This window comes from Talpa occidentalis, unplaced genomic scaffold (assembly GCF_014898055.3).
Source record: "Talpa occidentalis isolate TD23 unplaced genomic scaffold, MPIMG_talOcc4v2.1, whole genome shotgun sequence".
In the NCBI taxonomy this organism is placed as follows: domain Eukaryota; kingdom Metazoa; phylum Chordata; class Mammalia; order Eulipotyphla; family Talpidae; genus Talpa; species Talpa occidentalis.
In genome coordinates this window covers 83,675,835-83,692,934 of record NW_026555331.1, presented here as the reverse complement: position 1 = coordinate 83,692,934, position 17,100 = coordinate 83,675,835, and the positions used below count along the sequence as shown (strand labels likewise).

Here is a 17,100-nt window from a genome sequence, read left to right as displayed (position 1 = left end):
GCTGACCGCAGCCTCTGCAGCGCCAGTTCAATCCCCGGCTGCTTCCTGGCCACCGGAGGAGGGTACCACATGGCACGCAGACCTCTCCTGCCGCCCGCTGCTCCCCTCAGCAGTGTACTTCAGTCCTTCTGCCTGTTCTGCTCCCCGCTCTGGTGAATTCTCTCACCCTCCTGCGCTTCTGACTGTACCCAGTGCTTGTATAAATAAATAAATAAATCTTTTTTTAAAAAAAAGGTTTTGTGAATGCTTGTTTCCTCAATTGCATTATTAAACTTCATTTTTATATTTTATTCAAAATTTATTAAGAATATAGTGTTGTAGATCCTGTCATTTTAGCACATCTTTCTGAGAAGCAAATAGACTAAGTGATAATTTGTTCTCTCTCTACTAGGATTTGAGAGTAGACTAGAGTTATAGCAGTTGACATGTTGACCACCTTTGGCATAATCACATCATGTTTCCCTATCAGTCATATATAGTTAGGGAGGTAAAAGTAGGATTTTATATTTCTCCAAAAGCTCACAGATTGAAACCTCTGTTTGTATATCATAAGAATATGGTTGGGTTTTCAAAGGAGATTATAACCTTTGAGGGAGCTATTCATAGCCTGTGAAATTATTTTATTTCAACTTAAAGAAAAAGATCCTTATGATTTTAGATATGTGTTCATATGGGGTAAGGATGACATCTTCAAGTGTAGAATGTTTGCTGAGGAAATATAAATAGCAGTAATAATCAAGTACCACTTTCAGTGATATTTAGCACCAAAGAAAAGATAACTGTTGGAATTGCTGTAATATTTCAAGTCAGAATGATATTAATGAATTGCTGCATGTGTATTGAGTAGCAATAACCATTGCATATTTTTCCAGTTACTTGAGAACCTTCTCTATTAGGTTGTTAGAATGTTGCCATGGTCACATTCTATGTTGAGTAGTAGTGAACTGTGGAACCAGTGGTTAACCTCGGACACCCAGGCTTTAAGGTAGGCTCTATCTAAGAAGTCTGCAGTGTGTTGAAGCCATACTCAACATGGACCAGAAGGCTCTAAAGAAACTGGTAGAATCCATTAGTAATACTGTTAAGACCTGTAAGTACTGACCAAGCACTGCTGAACATCTTTTTTCAGTCATACAGAAATATTGGTAGACATAATAACTGGTTGTGAATAAGTGCTTTGTAGCCCTAAAATAGAATTATGTTTTAATATTTTGGTCATTTTTAAATAGCAGGTGGGCCGTTATCTCTCTACTTAGACTGAAACTATTTTAATCACCAAGGGTCCCAAAACTTCACACTGAGTAGAGAGTAGCTTAATTTATAGGGTATAAGTGTTAAGGAATTAGTTATCTTCCAACCAAGAGCTAATGTTAGAGTCTAAAGTTCAGTAAGATTTGAAATTATAAAGGTTTACTATGATCAGCTCTAAGTTCTGGCACAAAACTCAAAAGTAGCAGATTCTTCAAGGGAGGATACTTTAGATGAGAAATAGCATGGTCCTTTATACATGGCAAGCATTTATTCAAACTAACTTGGTGGAGATTGCTTGCCCTGCTTAAAAATTAATCTTGTGAATTTTGTTTCTCAGACATGACCACAAGCAATCCTGATTAATAATACTCAGAACCTTTTTAGACTTTGAGAAGGTTACTTTATTTCAGTCATATGCAACTTGATAATTTTACCTTGTGTGGCCTTAGTATGGGCACAGTTTTTTCTAAGAATCTCATTTCAACAATTCAGTTTCCTTTTATTTCGGTTGATTTTAAATGAACCAAGCTGCTCAAGCACTTTTAGGAGCTGTTTTCCAGTCCTGCTATTATACTACTCTTAAAATCCATCTTGTAGATTTCGCTAGTATTGAATATAACATCTGCTTTCAATTGCTGCTTTCTTAAAGCCTGAGTTTCACAGCATTTGAAAGTAAATTACGCATATTTTTAAAACCAAATTCCCTCCTCGTTCTAATGAATTTGTTTTAAACAATGTCTTACATCCATGTGTTTAATACTATATTATTTGAAGTTAATTCTCTGAAATAATTTGTAAGTTTGGTTTTATAATTCTGGCTCAGACCCATATCAAAGACAATATATAATAATAGTTGTTTGAAAAGAAGGAATAAGTTGTATTCCATTTGCCAAAGTTTTTGACCTACTGATGCTTAAATTATGAGCAAAAATTTACAGACAGCTGATGTTTGAGCTCTTCATTGGCAAGACACTGTGTTAAGTGGCTTAGGTTCATCTATTCTCAGAACAAACCCAGTGAAGTAGGTGGTATTTTCTGTTTTCAGATGAGGGAACCAAATCTTAGATTAAGCAGTTTGTGTAAAGTTATATTTTTAAATTAATCCTCCTGATTAGTATTATAGATCCTCGTGGTCATTGTGTATAGTGCTGCCCTGTGGTAAATACACGATTAAAGATTGTTGTATTTAGCTCAGTTTAGGAGTACTTCAGATGAGACCAGCGTCCTCTCAATGACTAGTTTTTTTGTTTTTGTTTTTTTTTTTTAAGATTATTTATATAAGCACTGGGTACAGTTAGAAGCGCGGGAGGGTGAGAGAATTCATCAGAGTCAGAGCGGAGAGCAGAGCAGGCAGACTGAAGAGGTACACTGCTGAGGGGAGCAACGGGCGGCAGGAGAGGTCTGCACGGTCTGCACGCCATGTGGGACCCTCGTCGGCGGGTGCCGGGGATCGAACCGGCGCTGCAGAGGCTGCAGGCAGCTGGGCAGCTTTGCAGCCCAGTGCTCAACCGCTGCGCCACCAGGGAGACCCTAGCTTTTGTTTCTTTATGGGTGAATGGGAGGACTAACGGATGCTGCCCTGATCTTCTCAAGGAGAGACTTAGTATTTCACTTTGGGTACAAAATTCTAGTCCCATGTGACAGAAAGTTGAAGTGTGTTTTTTCCTGGGCTTTTACTTTAGAGCTTAGAAGGAAGCCTTCATACTTCACTAGGCCCTTGTGTTGCCATATGGCGTCTCTAGTCCAAACCTTTAATCACTGCCAATGCTGCTCCCACATCCTCAGCAGATTACCTCCGAGATTTCAAAGCTACTAAGCAACTCCCCTCTTTTTTTTTTTCAGATGGATGGGTTTCATAGTCTAGAACTAGTATAACTTCTACCTTTTGATCTTCCTACTGTTCTAAAGCTACAGTATTGTAGTAGCTACTAGCTACATGGGGTTGTTTAATATAAATTAAAATAGAACCTAAGATTCATTTTTAGTCACACCAGCCACTTTTCAGGATTTAGTGACTGTAGATTGTGGCTACCAAATGGAACAACATGAATGTAAAACATTTTCATCTCACAAAGTCTATTAGTCTTTCTCGAGTCACACTTTTTCAAATAGTAGCCCTTTTAATCTAGTAGTGGAAGCAGGTAGAGAATTACTTCAGTGCAGTGAGTGGCATCATGATTGTGCAACTTAAGCATTCTCCAAAGGCCCCACACTTAGTTTAATATTCTATCACGGTCTTAATTTTTTTAACAAGGAGTCTGAAGTTTCATTTTTGCCCTGGATCTGTGAATTCTGTAGTCAATCCTGACCAGGTACCTCCGATTCCTAGTATGGTAGGAGTCTTCATCTCCACTGTCATATTATGAAGCATTTGTGTTAAAAAAAAAAAAATGTGGATTCCTTGTATCATCCTAAGCATACTGGAAAATTTCTGTAAGTGAAGCTAAACATCCAGATTGTTTTACTCTGTGTTCATAGACACTAGTTTGAGAATTCATGCTCTAAACTTTTTTTTTTTCCCCAAATGAAACAAGTTATGGCAGGTTAAAATCCATGCTTATATGTTTATATTGAGTTGGGAATTGACCCAGTCTTTCTTTTGTCATTTAGCCACTTAAATTTTTACACAGGTTAAAGTACACTTAAAGCTAAGAACAATTTTAAAACTATTCCTAGTAATTTCATACTACTTGATTCAAGTGATTGTTTTGGCATCTAGAGGTTATAGCCAATCCTGATTCTCCATCATAATCCTTCACATCTCCAACTTTCCATTGTAATTTGATAAATATCCCAATTTAAAAGTGATTTATTACTGATTCAGCTGTTGAAAGCCTATCAATTATTGCCTTACCCACTTCTGGCCAACATCTGTGGAGATTTTTCCCCACAATAAGCAATTCTCCGGTAACAGTTGGGTGTCCTACAATTTCACTCAATTCAGATCTCTGATAGCATGAGATCTTTGAGATTAAGGGTTCAGTGTTAGGTGACTCCCACACACACATTTCAGATGCCAGTCACATGTCCAGGTAGTAAGTCTGTGTTGCTGAAGGACTGACTATAAATGAGGTTCGCACAATCCCCTCCTAGGTTAAGTTAATTGGTTAGAGCAGCTCAGGCAACTCAAAACATTTTACTTAAGTTACAGACTTTTTAAGGATGTAATCAGAAACAGCCAGATGGAAGGAATACATAAGGCATAGAACTTCACCTCCATGAGTTCACCAACCCAGAAGCTGCCTGAACTCTACTTTGAGAGATTTCATGGAGACTTCATTACATAGGCATGACTGATTGTTAATTTCATGTCCTTGGGAGAATGGAGAGTGGAGCTAAAAGTTGCAAGCTTCTAATCCTGGCATGGTCATTCTAGTGACAGCCCTCATCCAGGAACTCACCAAGAGTCACCTTAGAGCAAAGAAATTTCTAAAACCAGGAAATTCCAAGGGAATTAGGAGCTCAGTAGCAGGAAACAGTGGCAGAGAACAATAATAGAAATAAAAAATGGCCCTAGTGTGTATACCACTTAGGAAATTACAAGGGTTTTTGGATTTCTGTTCCAAGAACCCAGGACCGACACAGATATATAATATTTTTCTGTTCTCACAAAGGAATAGGACAAGATGTCTTGGTGAGTAGTGCCAGAAATGAAGTGTTGAAAAAGCAAAAGAAGTTGTCTGTGTAAGATACAGGAGCCAATTTCAAAATTCCCAATGATCAAAGCTGGAACAATTTAAGCAAAAAAAATTAGTGATACTCATTTATTTTATACCAATAATGTGACTCCATACTGATACTATTGAATAAATGGAAGAGAAGTTTACAGAATTCTAAATAATACGCCTTTTCTCAAAAAAGTGGAGCTTAATTAACCCTTTTTAAAAAAAGATTTATTTATGCGTACAAGAACTGGGGTGTAGGTTAGTGGTATGGGGAGTGAGGATTCACCAGAAACAGAGTGGGGAGCAGAACAGGCAGATCTACTGAAATACACTGCTGAGGGGGTCAGTGGGCGAAACAGGAGAGAGATGCTGCACCAAGTGGATTAGTGCTCTGGCCGGGATGGAAGGTGGGCCATCACAGTGACAGCGCTGAGACAACCCCTAGGCCGCCAGGTGGGCCCTAACCCTTTTCTTTGACTGGCTTCTAAAGACTAGATTATCAAAAGGGAAAATAGTAACAACAGTGGGAAAACCTGTAGGTTCTATCTTACAATGATTGAGATTACCAGTGATAATGTCAAGAACTCTGTAACCCTGTGATATTCTCCCCCCAAGCATAATCATAGTTTAATGAGAAAAATATTAGACAAACCTAAATTGAAGATTGTGCAAAATGAAAACTAAAGGTCATGGAAAGCAAGAAAAGACTGCAAATTATCACGGGCTGGAGGAGACATGATAACAGTGGATCCTGGACTGGATTCTGAAATAAAACAAGTGAAAAAACAGGTGACATCCAACTAGTCTAGTTAATAATGTGCTGATGCTGGTATTCGTTCTGACATATGTACCATAGATAATGTTAGGAAGCAACTGAAGAGTTGGTTAAAACCTTTGTACTATTATTGCATCTCTTAGGTAAATCTGAAATTATTCCAAACTAAAGAATTTAAAACAATAATGGGCCTTCTAGTAGCAAAACCTTTCTCATTACCCATGATTTCTCAAATACCATTTTTTTATCTTTTTTTTTTTAATAGAGGAATGTTTTTTATTTGTTTGTTTTGTTTATACATGCACTGGGTACAGTCAGAAGTGCGGGAGGGTGAGAGAATTCACCAGAGCCAGAGCAGGGAGCAGAGCAGGCAGAAGGACCGAAGTACACTGCTGAGGGGAGCAGCGGGCGGCAGGAGAGGTCTGCGCACCATGTGGGACCCTCTCCCGGAGGCCGGGGAGCGGCCGGGGATCGAGCTGGCGCCGCAGAGGCCGCGGGCAGCTTCGCAACCCAGCGCTCAACCGCTGCGCCACCGGGGAGGCCCACTCTCAAATACCATTTTTGATGATTGGTTCCTTGACCATGTGTGTAAGGACTTTAGATATAATGAAATGTAAGCGACATGGATAAAATTGTTACTACCTGCCGAGGATTGTTTCTAAAATTCTTGATTGTTTTGGTGAACGACATGTCAACATTTGACTTTGAACAGCTCCTGATTCTTAAAACCGCTCTTTCCTCATTTTTGCATTTCATACCACTATATATTTACTATATATTTTTTTAAGATTGATTTCTGCATAGAAGAACTCGGGTGTAGGCCAGAGGTGCAGCGGGTGAGAGGATTCCCGAAGAGAGTGGGGAGCAGAACAGGCAGATCTATTGAAATACACGGCTGAGGGCAGCAGCACTTGAGACTGGAGAGGTCTGCTGCCTCCTGTGGATTAGATCCCTGGCCTACAGGGATCCAATTTAGGCCTCAGGCCAATGATAAGAGAGCTGAGACTTAACCCTTGCGCCACCAGAGGCGCAAGGGTTAAGTCTCACACCATTTCTTACATTTCTCAGGTGATGATAGTTCTCCATTAGAGTTGAGTAGGACTACATTTTGCAAACATTAATATACTATGTACTTCAAACTATGTGACCACACCTGAGTTTTCCTTCACTTAAAAAAAAAAAAAAAAAAGGCCTCCCTGGTGGTGCAGGGGTTAAAGACAGTGCTATCAAGCTATTGCCAGCCATTGCAGCACTAGTTCCAGTTTGATCCCCAGCCAGCCAGAGAGCAACCCACATGGCACAGCAGATCTCTCCTGCCTCGCCAGCTGCTCCCCTCAGCAGTGTATTTTAGTGGATTCTCCTGTTCTGCTCCCCACTCTCTGGTGAGTCCTCTCACCCCCACCGCTCTGGCTGACACCCCAGTTCTTGCATGCATAAATAAAAAAAAAAATCTTTAAAAAAAAAAAGTAGATGTTTTTGTTCTCAGAGTAGTTGCATCTCCTTGTATAAGCTAGTCCTGTAAAGTCACATAACCTTATTTCCACTCTACTGGTTGAAATGGTCACAAAAATCCCCCTAGTTTCAAGTAAGGGAGACACCCCATCTCTCTGAAAAAGTAGTATCAAAGTCACATAAAAAGAGCAGGTGGAGGGCCTTCCCTGGTGGTGCAGTGGTTGAGCGCTGGGCTGCAAGGCTGCCGGCAGCCTCTGCAGCCTCTGCAGCCTCTGCAGCCTCTGCAGCGCCAGTTCGTTCCCCCACTACCTGCGAGGGTCCCACAAAAAAAAAAAAAAAAAAAGAGCAGGTGGAATGGAATTGATTGTTATGACCAACTTGGAGGAAATACAACCTGTCATAGCTGGACTCAGCCATTTTTAAGGTAATTTCAAAAATCTGCTAAAGTGATCTTCCTTAAATGCAAATTTGATCCTGGTAACTTGCCAGCCAAAATTTTTCAGTACTCTCCATTGTAAGATCAAAGCAACTTCCATTTAGCCACACAGAATTATCTGCAACTCTCAGGCCATTATCTCCATGTCTCAAGCTGCCTCTTCTGGCAAATGCCTACTCCATTGACAGGTCTGAGATCAAGTGACACCACTTCCCTGAGACCGTTCTTACTGTCTCTCAACTGTCTCCCCTAGTTGGTTATCCCTTCCTTTCAAACACCATTACTTTACTGCATTTCTTTGTCTCGACAAAAATGTAATAACCTTTAAGGTAAGACTATGGTGTATTCATTGTCTGGTTCATGGGAAGCCTTTAGTAAATGTTTATTGACAGATAAGGATGATCTTAATGGTATGTATCAGGGCTTAGAGTGTGAAGTTATGTTAAGCAAGAAGACTGCGACTGTCATCCAGTTTATAAAATAGCATCCTCAGGCACCTTTGTAATAGCATATTCTTTGGATTTTTATCAGCCATTACCCTAAAAATCAAGTCATTCTGAATATAGTAGACAACCTAATGTAGTGAATTGCAGATTTGTGCAATTCACTTGGGTATCCTGATCATCTCAATGACAGCATCTAAAATAGTAATTTCTCCCCACCTTCCCCACAAAAAAAAAGGGGAAAAGGAAGAAGAGGGAGAAAAAGAAAGAAAATAAAATGTAGTAACCAATTTTCCCTCCTAACTTTAAATTCTCTCAAAAACTCTTTGATTCATACAGTTAGAGACTGAAAAAATCTCAGAGGCCATCTAAGACAATACTAAATCTTTATAGTTGAAGACTCTGAGGTGTGAAGAGGCTATATGATCTTGTCTAAAACTCCCAGCTCTTACAGGGTTAGGAACAAGTGGAACCCAAATACTTACGTAACCCTAACCCACCAAATCTTATGCTTTGGTTTTAAGTTCTGACATTAGAATATCTGTGCAGTTCTTTTAACTGTTTTACTAAGTGTAGTGAGGGTCAGGTCTGTGAATATAGTTTTGGCTTGAAAGCCAGTCACCAAGTGTTTTGGTTTGTTTTGTTTTGTTTTTAATAGCTGTGAGGCCCCCTCCCCAGCTTTATGACTTTAAGTCCAGGTCCTTAACTTAAACCCTGTCACTCCAAGCCATGCTGCTCTGCTTCCATATTCTCCCCTTCAATACAACTTTACAGGTGAATTTTCCCACACCACTCTGTCATCGTCCTCTTCTAGTCCAAAATCTTCAATAGCTTCACCCAAAAGATTCTCAACACTTAGGGCATAGAAGAGTCAACCAAACTTTTGCTTAAAAGCTAATTTCTAGGGGCCTCCATTGTGGTGCAAGGGGTTAAGATGCAACCTATGAAGCTGTCCGCAGCCTCTGCAGCATGAGTTTGATCCCCTGGCCGGGAGCATCCCGAGACCTCTCCTGGCTCCCTCACTGCTCCCCTCAGCAGTATACTTCAGTCAATCTACCTGTTCTGTTCCCCACTCTGTCTCTGGTGAATCCTCTCACCCCACGTCTCTGGCCTGTACCCCAGCTCTTTTATGCATAAACCTTTTTTTTAAAAAAGCTAATTCCTAGAATTCTGACTTAGTAGATCTGGAATAAGACTTGTGAATCTGCCTACTTAACCAGCAGAGGAGGAGGTTGATTATTATATGGGTGGTCCAAAACTTACAGCATAATAAACATGACTCCAATAAAATATTTATATAACTCTTACCAGGCATTCAAGGCCCTCTGCCATCATTCCATCCTTTTCAATCTTGTTTTTCACTTCTCAATTCCTTCTGTGTTCCCAGTAAGTCTTGTTCAACATCAATCCCAATTCTACCTCTTTCTGTGAGCATGTAGAACTGGGGTGTAGACCAGAGGTTTGGGGGGTGGGGTGGGGTGAGAGGATTCACAAGAGACAGTGGGGAGCATAACAGGTATATTTGCTGAAATACACTGATAAGGAGAGCAATGGGCGAGATGGGAGAGGCTTGCTGTGCCATATGTGTGTTAGCTACCTGGCCGGGGATTGAACCAAGCTGTAGCAGTGATAGCACTGAAACTTAACTCCTAGGCCACCAGGGAGGCCCCCCAATTCTACCTTTTAATCCTGTTCCCTCTCCCTGAAATTCACTTCTTTATCACCCTCAATACATTCCTTCCTTTATCCATACTGTGCATTCTTCAAGGCCCAGTTCAGTCTACTTTGAAATGATCTGACTCCTCTTTCCCATTCTGATTTTCTATTTCTTCAAATATGTAAAGTGATATTTTATATTAATATATAATCTTATGAAACTTCTGAGTAAGGCCTAGCTTATTGTACAAACTCTTAAGTAAAATGCCCATGTCACAGTTCTGTTACCACCAGAACATCTAGCATCATCGAACAATATGTATTATATGTGCAAACTACGTTGAATTGGATTGAAGGACTAAAAGATTAAATGTTTATTTTTATTCTAATTTTACAGTCAAGAAAAATGAAATAGAGTGTCTTATAAGACTTTTTCACAGCTTGGTAAAAGCAACGGATAAAAGACTTGATAACGTTGGACTAGATTGTAATGCATTTCGAGGGATCCTGTACAACGTATTTGGAATGACTGATGATATGCTAATGAATAGGGGTAAGAAGTCATAAGAGACCAAATGGACCAAGCTGAGATGGCAAATATATGTATATGTCACATATATATGTGTGTGTTTATATATATATATATATATATATATATATATTCCATTTTTATCAAAGACTATTTTTCAGTGCCAAACTACAAAGGCTTAATTCTGATAGTGCTGCCAATATAAAACAGCAGTTGATTTGATTGTGAGGATGGATTTTTTTAAAGATGGATTTTTTTAAAGATAAACATGTGGCTTTTAATCATGATGACTTTGGATCACATTATAGAGACATGTAAAATATTAAATTATCCCTTTCCCTCGTAAAAATGAAGACTATACGTCAGCACAAACATGCCCATTTCTGATGTTGGAAAAAAATCAAAAGATCCTATTTTTAAATTGGAAATTATGTAATGGAATCCTGTCAGTTTTACTAACAGATTTTTAGTGTTCAATTTGATCAGTTTTGACATATGTATAACCCTTGAAACCATAACCATAATCAAAGTAATTAACATTTATTACCACCAAAATAGTCAAAATTTTATTTTCTATTGAATAATATTAAGATGTCATTGATAATTTAAAATTGTTTTAGTAATTCATATTTAGGCATGTGCAAACTCTTTAGAACATAATTATATTATTCTTTTTTTTTAAATAATAAATTTTATTGTTATATTCCCCATACAATTGCAGCCCCCCCATTCTGACCCCAATCCCTCCCCTCCCGCCCCCGCCCCCCTAAAAGTGTCTCTGGTTCATAGTTTTTTGTTGATTTTGATTTTCACTTTCTTATAGAAGAACATAATTATATTATTCTTTTTAGAATAAAAATCATCACACTGATTAGCGCCACTCTTGGTCTTCTTATGTCATAGTGACTATACAAACATCACAATGAAACTCATCATTGAGGGAAGGTGACTCTAAATAATCTGGGGAAAAGATATTCTAGTAATTTTGACTCTTTCAAAATCTTTTTTCTCCACTCAATTTGGGAGGAAATTTAAAAAATCTATTTATATGTATATACTCTTAAATTATAAAATAAGTTAAATTATAATACAAGTGTATTATGTTTTTTTCCCTTCCAGTATTCTTTGCATTTGACAAAGACAAAGATAACTGCATAAATGTAAAAGAGTGGATTAAAGGATTATCAGTGTTTCTTCGAGGGACTTTTGAAGAAAAGCTGAAGTGTAAGATATGATTATTGGCTGAGTAATAAATAGTATCAATTTTGTGTTTAGTACATCCTAAAATATTTTTAAAGATATAAAAGTGTGTTTTTAATAGCAATCTTGCAAAAATAGTTCGAGATAGCTTTTTTAAAAAGATGAGATAGAAGTCTTATTTCATAGAAGAATCCCTGGTACCGGGGTCCCCAAACACTTCCTTCACTAGCTCCATAATACCCAAATGTCACCAGCATGGGTCTTGGGCTTAAGGCACAGGTTAAAAACAGTAACTTAGGGTCAGGGTTTCTGTGACTGATAAGCTAACCAGGCTGAGTTTTCTGAGGCTGTCTCTAGACTCAGCAGGAAATGAGTCTTGTTATAGGCAGCATACAGGTCGCATTAGGGCTGTTCCTTGTCTCTTTATTAAAGAGAATCTGAGGGATTCACACAGTAGCAGCTATCAACATTCTAGTGTAGATGAGTCAGAAAGTGAAGAAGATTGAGGACAACAAAAGTCCAAAGGGAAAAAAATATGTAGGAAATGTCTACAAAAGAGAAAGTTTGGGAATCTCAAAATCACAAAGCTCCAATTCACAATTTGGCTTAGAAATAGCTGTGGGGCCTCCCTGGTTGCACAGGGGTTAAAAAGGGCACTATCAAGCTATCTCCAGCCACTACAGCACGAGTTCGATCCCCAGCCATCCAGGGAGCTACCCACATGGCGATCATAAAGGCATCAAGCTAGAAATAAATCATGAAAAGAAACAAGGAACTCTCCCACATCATGGAGATTGAAATCCATACTACTGGAAGATAATTGGACTAATGAGGGAGATCAAAGGAGAAATTAAAAAATACTTTGAGGGCCTCCCCGGTGGCGCAGCGGTTGAGCGCTGGGTTGCGAAGCTACCGGCGACCTCTGCGGCGCTGGTTCGATCCCCGGCTGCTCCCCGGCCACCGGAGGAGGGTCCCACATGGCGCGCAGACCTCTCCTGCCGCCCGCTGCTCCCCTCAGCAGTGTACTTTGGTCCTTCTGCCTGCTCTGCTCCCTGCTCTGGCTCTGGTGAATTCTCTCACCCTCCCACGCTTCTGACTGTACCCAGTGCATGTATAAACAAAGAAACAAACAAACAAACAAATAAATAAAAAAAAAATGCCTCTATAAAAAAAAGAAAAAAAAATACTTTGAGTTGAACAACAAGGAGGACACCACTTTCCAGAATATACATTCTGGAAATTCAGAAAATACATTCTGGGATTCAGCAAAAGCAGTAATAAGAGGAAAATATATAGCAAAACAGGCTCGCATCAACAAACAAGAAAGAACTCAAACAACCTAATCTCACATCTCAAAAATCTAGAAAAAGAACAACAAAAAAAACCCATAAAGCCAGTAGAAGAAAGGAAATAATAAAAATCAAAATAGAAATAAATGAAATAGAAATTTAAAAAACAATCCAAAAGATCAATGAAACCAAAAGTTGGTTCTTTGAAAAAATAAACAAAACAGGCAAACTTCTAGCCATGCTCACAAAGGCAGTTGAGCGCAGCACTGTGGAGCTGTCCGCAGCCTCTGCAGCGCCAGTTCAATCCTGGCCGCCTGGTGAGAATCCCACTTGGCGCAGCAGACCTCTCCTGTCTCCCCCCGCTGCTTCCCTCAGCAGTGTATTTTGTCAGTATGCCTGTTCTGTTCCCTGCTTTGTCTCTGGTGAGTCCTCTCACCCTCCTGCACATCTGGCCTGTACCCCTTTTCTTGTATAAATAAAAAAAAAATCTTTAAAAAAAAGAAATGGGCAGAAGAACTTAAAAGACATTTCTCCAAAGAGGAAATGCAAATGGCCAATAGGCATATGAAAAAATGTTCAACATCCCTGATAATCAGGGAGATGCAAATTAAAACCACATTGAGATACCACCTTACACCAGTAAGAATGGCATGTATCAAAAGAACAAGCAACAACAAATGTTGGCGAGGATGTGGTGAAAAAGGAACTCTCCTGCATTGCTGGTGGGAGTGCAAACTGGAAACCACTATGGAAAGCTGTGTGGAGATTCCTCAACCTGCCGAAAGTGGAGCTACCATATGACTGGCAATTCCACTCCTAGGGATATACCCAAAGGACACAAAAACATTGATTCAAAAGAACACCTTGCACCTATAATTTTTGCAGCACTATTTACAATAAGTAAAACCTGGAAACAACCCAAATGCCCAAAAATAGATGACTGGATCAAGAAGATGTGGTATATATACACAATGGAATATTATTCAGCTATCAAAAAAGATAAACATATGCCATTCGCAGCAACGTGGAGGAAACTAGAAGGTATTATGCTCAGTGAAATAAGTCAGAAGGAAAAAGAAAAATATTGGATGGTTTCACTTATAGCAGAAATATAGGGGAACCCAATATGACATCAGTGTAAAAAAATAATAACAGTACAAACCACAACAAAGTAAAAATGGACAATTATAAATCAGAGACATCCTGCAGGGGAGGAGGAGGGAGAGGGATCAGAGAGAGGGATGGAAGGAGGACCACAGGGGACTGAAGTGATGATGCACAGGTGCATTGGTGAAGGAAACTCTATGGGGACTGCACCTGAGGGTGTGGGGGGAAGAAAATATTGCTTAAAAATGAACAATGATATAAAAAATAAAAATAATATTTAAAAAATCTGCGTTGGACATAGAAGTAATAATAAAAATTGCATATGACATTTTTTCTATTAAAAAAAAAAAACTGCTGCCAAGATTTGTGGAGAGGAAAGTGGAAAGAAAAGACTATGCATTGGAGCAAAGAAAGTTTGTTCAATAAATGGTGCTGGGAAAACTGGGTTGCTACATGCAAAGGAAAGAAGCTTGACCACTACCTCACACCATACACAAAAATCAACTCAAAATGGATTAAAGAACTAGACATAAGACCTGAAACCATAAAATATATAGAAGGAAATATAGGCGAAACACTACATGATTTGCACATCAAAGACATCTTTACAGACACATCACCCAAAGCAGTGATAGTGAAGGCAAAGATAAACAGCTGGGACTACATCAAATTAAAGAGCTTCTGCACAGCAAAAGAGACAATAACAAAAACAAAGAGAAACCCCACCGACTGGGAGAACATTTTTGCACTCAACACTAATGATAAAGGACTGATCACAAAAATCTGCAAAGAGCTGATGAGACTCAACAACAACAAAGAAAATAACCCAGTCAAAAAATGGGCAGAAGAGCTAAAAAGAAACTTCTCTGAAGAGGAAATGCAAATGGCCAACAGGCATATGAAAAAATGTTCAACATCACTTGTAATCAGGGAAATGCAAATCAAAACTACCATGAGATACCATCTTACACCAGTGAGAATGGCACATATTAAAAAAACTAGCAGCAACAAATGTTGGCGAGGGTGTGGAGAAAAAGGAACTCTTCTGCACTGTTGGTGGGAGTGCAAACTGGTCCAACCACTATGGAGAGCTGTGTGGAGATTTCTGGACCTACTAAACATAGAGCTTCCATATGATCCAGCAATTTCACTCCTAGGTATTTACCCAAAGGACACAGAAACATCAATTCCAAAGAACACCTGCACCCCTATATTTATAGCAGCACTGTTTACAATAGCTAAGCTTTGGAAACAACCCAAATGCCCAAAAATAGATGACTGGATCAAGAAGATGTGGTACATATATACCATGGAATATTACTCAGCATTCAAAAAAGATAAACACATGCAATTTGCAGCAACATGGATAGAGTTGGAAGGGATCATGCTCAGTGAAATAAGCCAGAAAGAAAAAGAAAAATACCGGATGGTCTCACTCATAGCAGGAATCTAGAAAACTTAAATAAGGGACCAGGAAAATGAATAACTATAAGAAAGTGAAAATCAAAATCAACAAAAAACTATGAACCAGAGACACTTTTTGGGGGTGGGGGGCGGGAGGGGAGGGATTGGGGTCAGAATGGGGGGGTTGCAATTGTATGGGGAATATAAAAATAAAATTTATTATAAAAAAAAGAAGAAAAAAGAAAATAGGAACAATTTTAAATAGACTTTTTCAAGGGAACAACATGTCTAAAATGTCAAAGTGCTTTAAAAAAGACCCAGTTCTGAATAAATAAATGTTCAACATTTATTTAAATAAATAAATGTTCAACATTTATGATGGCAACATTTTAAAAAATCATCAGCTTTTTCTGATATTTAAGACTTTTTGTTTTGTGGCTTAAAAAAAAATTTCTCCAGTCTAATCTTTCATAGGATAACATACAAATATTGTTGCCACTTAAATTTGTTACAGTGTTCTTAAACAAAAGTCTCAGTGAGGAGTGAAAAGCTAAGCTTCAAGGATGTAAATTCTTTTTTTTTTTTTAAGATTTTATTTTATATATACAAGAACCAGGGTACAGGCCAAATGGGCAGGAGGGTGAGAGGATTCAACAGACAGAGTGGGGAACAGAACAGACTGACTGACTGAAATACACTGCTGAGGGGAGCAGTGGGCAAGACAGGAGAGGTCTGCTGTGCCATGTGGGTATCTCCGTGGCCTGCCAGGATCGAACCTGCACTGCAGAGGCTGTGGACAGCTTCTCAGGGCTGCGCTCAACTGCCTGCACCACCAGGGAGGCCCATGGATGTAAATTCTTATAATTTACATATATACTAATATATGGTAGAAACGTTTGTGACACTGAATGTACCATTCATGTTTAAAGAGCGTCACACTGTAAATACTTTTCTTTCTCTAATCTCTATAAATATTTCATATACATTAAAATATGTTAATTTGGGGACAATACTGCATCTAGTAGGATTGTGTGGCAAACACATGTGCTACAGATTAGAGAAACTCAACAAAGGCTTAGCTAGTCTACATACCCTGGGGTTTTATTTATTTTTTAAGATTTATTTATTTATTTTTACAAGAACTGGGGTACAGGCCAGAGGTGTGGGGAGTAAGAGGATTCACCAGAGACAGAGTGGGGAGCAGAACAGGCCAATTGACTGAAATACACTGCTGCGGGGAGCAGCGGGCGAGACGTGAGAGGTCTGCTGCACCATATGGGTAGCTCCCTGGCCAGCCTGGGATCAAACTCCTGCAGCAGAGGCTGCAGATACCTTCACAGTGCTGTGCTTAACCCCTTGTGCCACCAGGGAGACCCATCCTGGGGTTTTATATCTGGTTCTATTTCTTTTACTAAAGCACTTACTAGATTACAAACTCCACAAAAACTGCCTCACCATTGTACTGGACCTAGGTAAGGTCGTTTGCAGGATGAATGAATGAGCTATGGTAGTGTTTATACGGTGAGGTGGAAATCACTCTCCAGAGAGAGACTGATGTCTGGACAGTGCAGATGGGCAGGCCCTAAGGAGAGGACAAAGTCACTGTCCAAGTATTGATATACTGAAAATTTCCATTTCAATATATTGCATTCTTGCCTTTTTTTCTCTATGTAGGAAATGAGTCATAATATTGAGACACACACATGTGATATATGTATTGTTGAGCACAAGTTTAAGAAATAATTTTCTTCTTTATTGCAGTTTCTTAACATTTTTAAACCTTCAATTTCAAAATCCAGATATTATAAATCTGGACCTCCCTGGTGGTGCAAGGGATTAAAATGCGACCTATGAAGCTATCTGCAGCCACTGTAGCATGAGTTTGATCCCCAG

The 17,100-nt window shown here is 39.1% G+C and overlaps 1 protein-coding gene across 2 annotated transcripts in view; it reads left to right on the top strand.

The window, feature by feature from the left end:
* Positions 1–919: 919 nt before the first annotated feature.
* The window catches only part of LOC119242101 (calaxin-like), a 27,239-nt gene continuing 11,058 nt past the window's right edge, over positions 920–17,100 (top strand). The window contains exons 1-3 of one of the 2 annotated variants that reach the window (XM_037507892.2): positions 920–1,090; positions 10,076–10,231; positions 11,327–11,431. In XM_037507892.2, coding sequence (XP_037363789.1) covers positions 1,033–1,090; positions 10,076–10,231; positions 11,327–11,431 — 319 coding nt within the window. In that variant the 5' untranslated portion in view covers positions 920–1,032. The remainder of the gene's footprint in view (positions 1,091–10,075; positions 10,232–11,326; positions 11,432–17,100) is intronic. The other variant, XM_037507885.2, reaches the window with a different exon arrangement.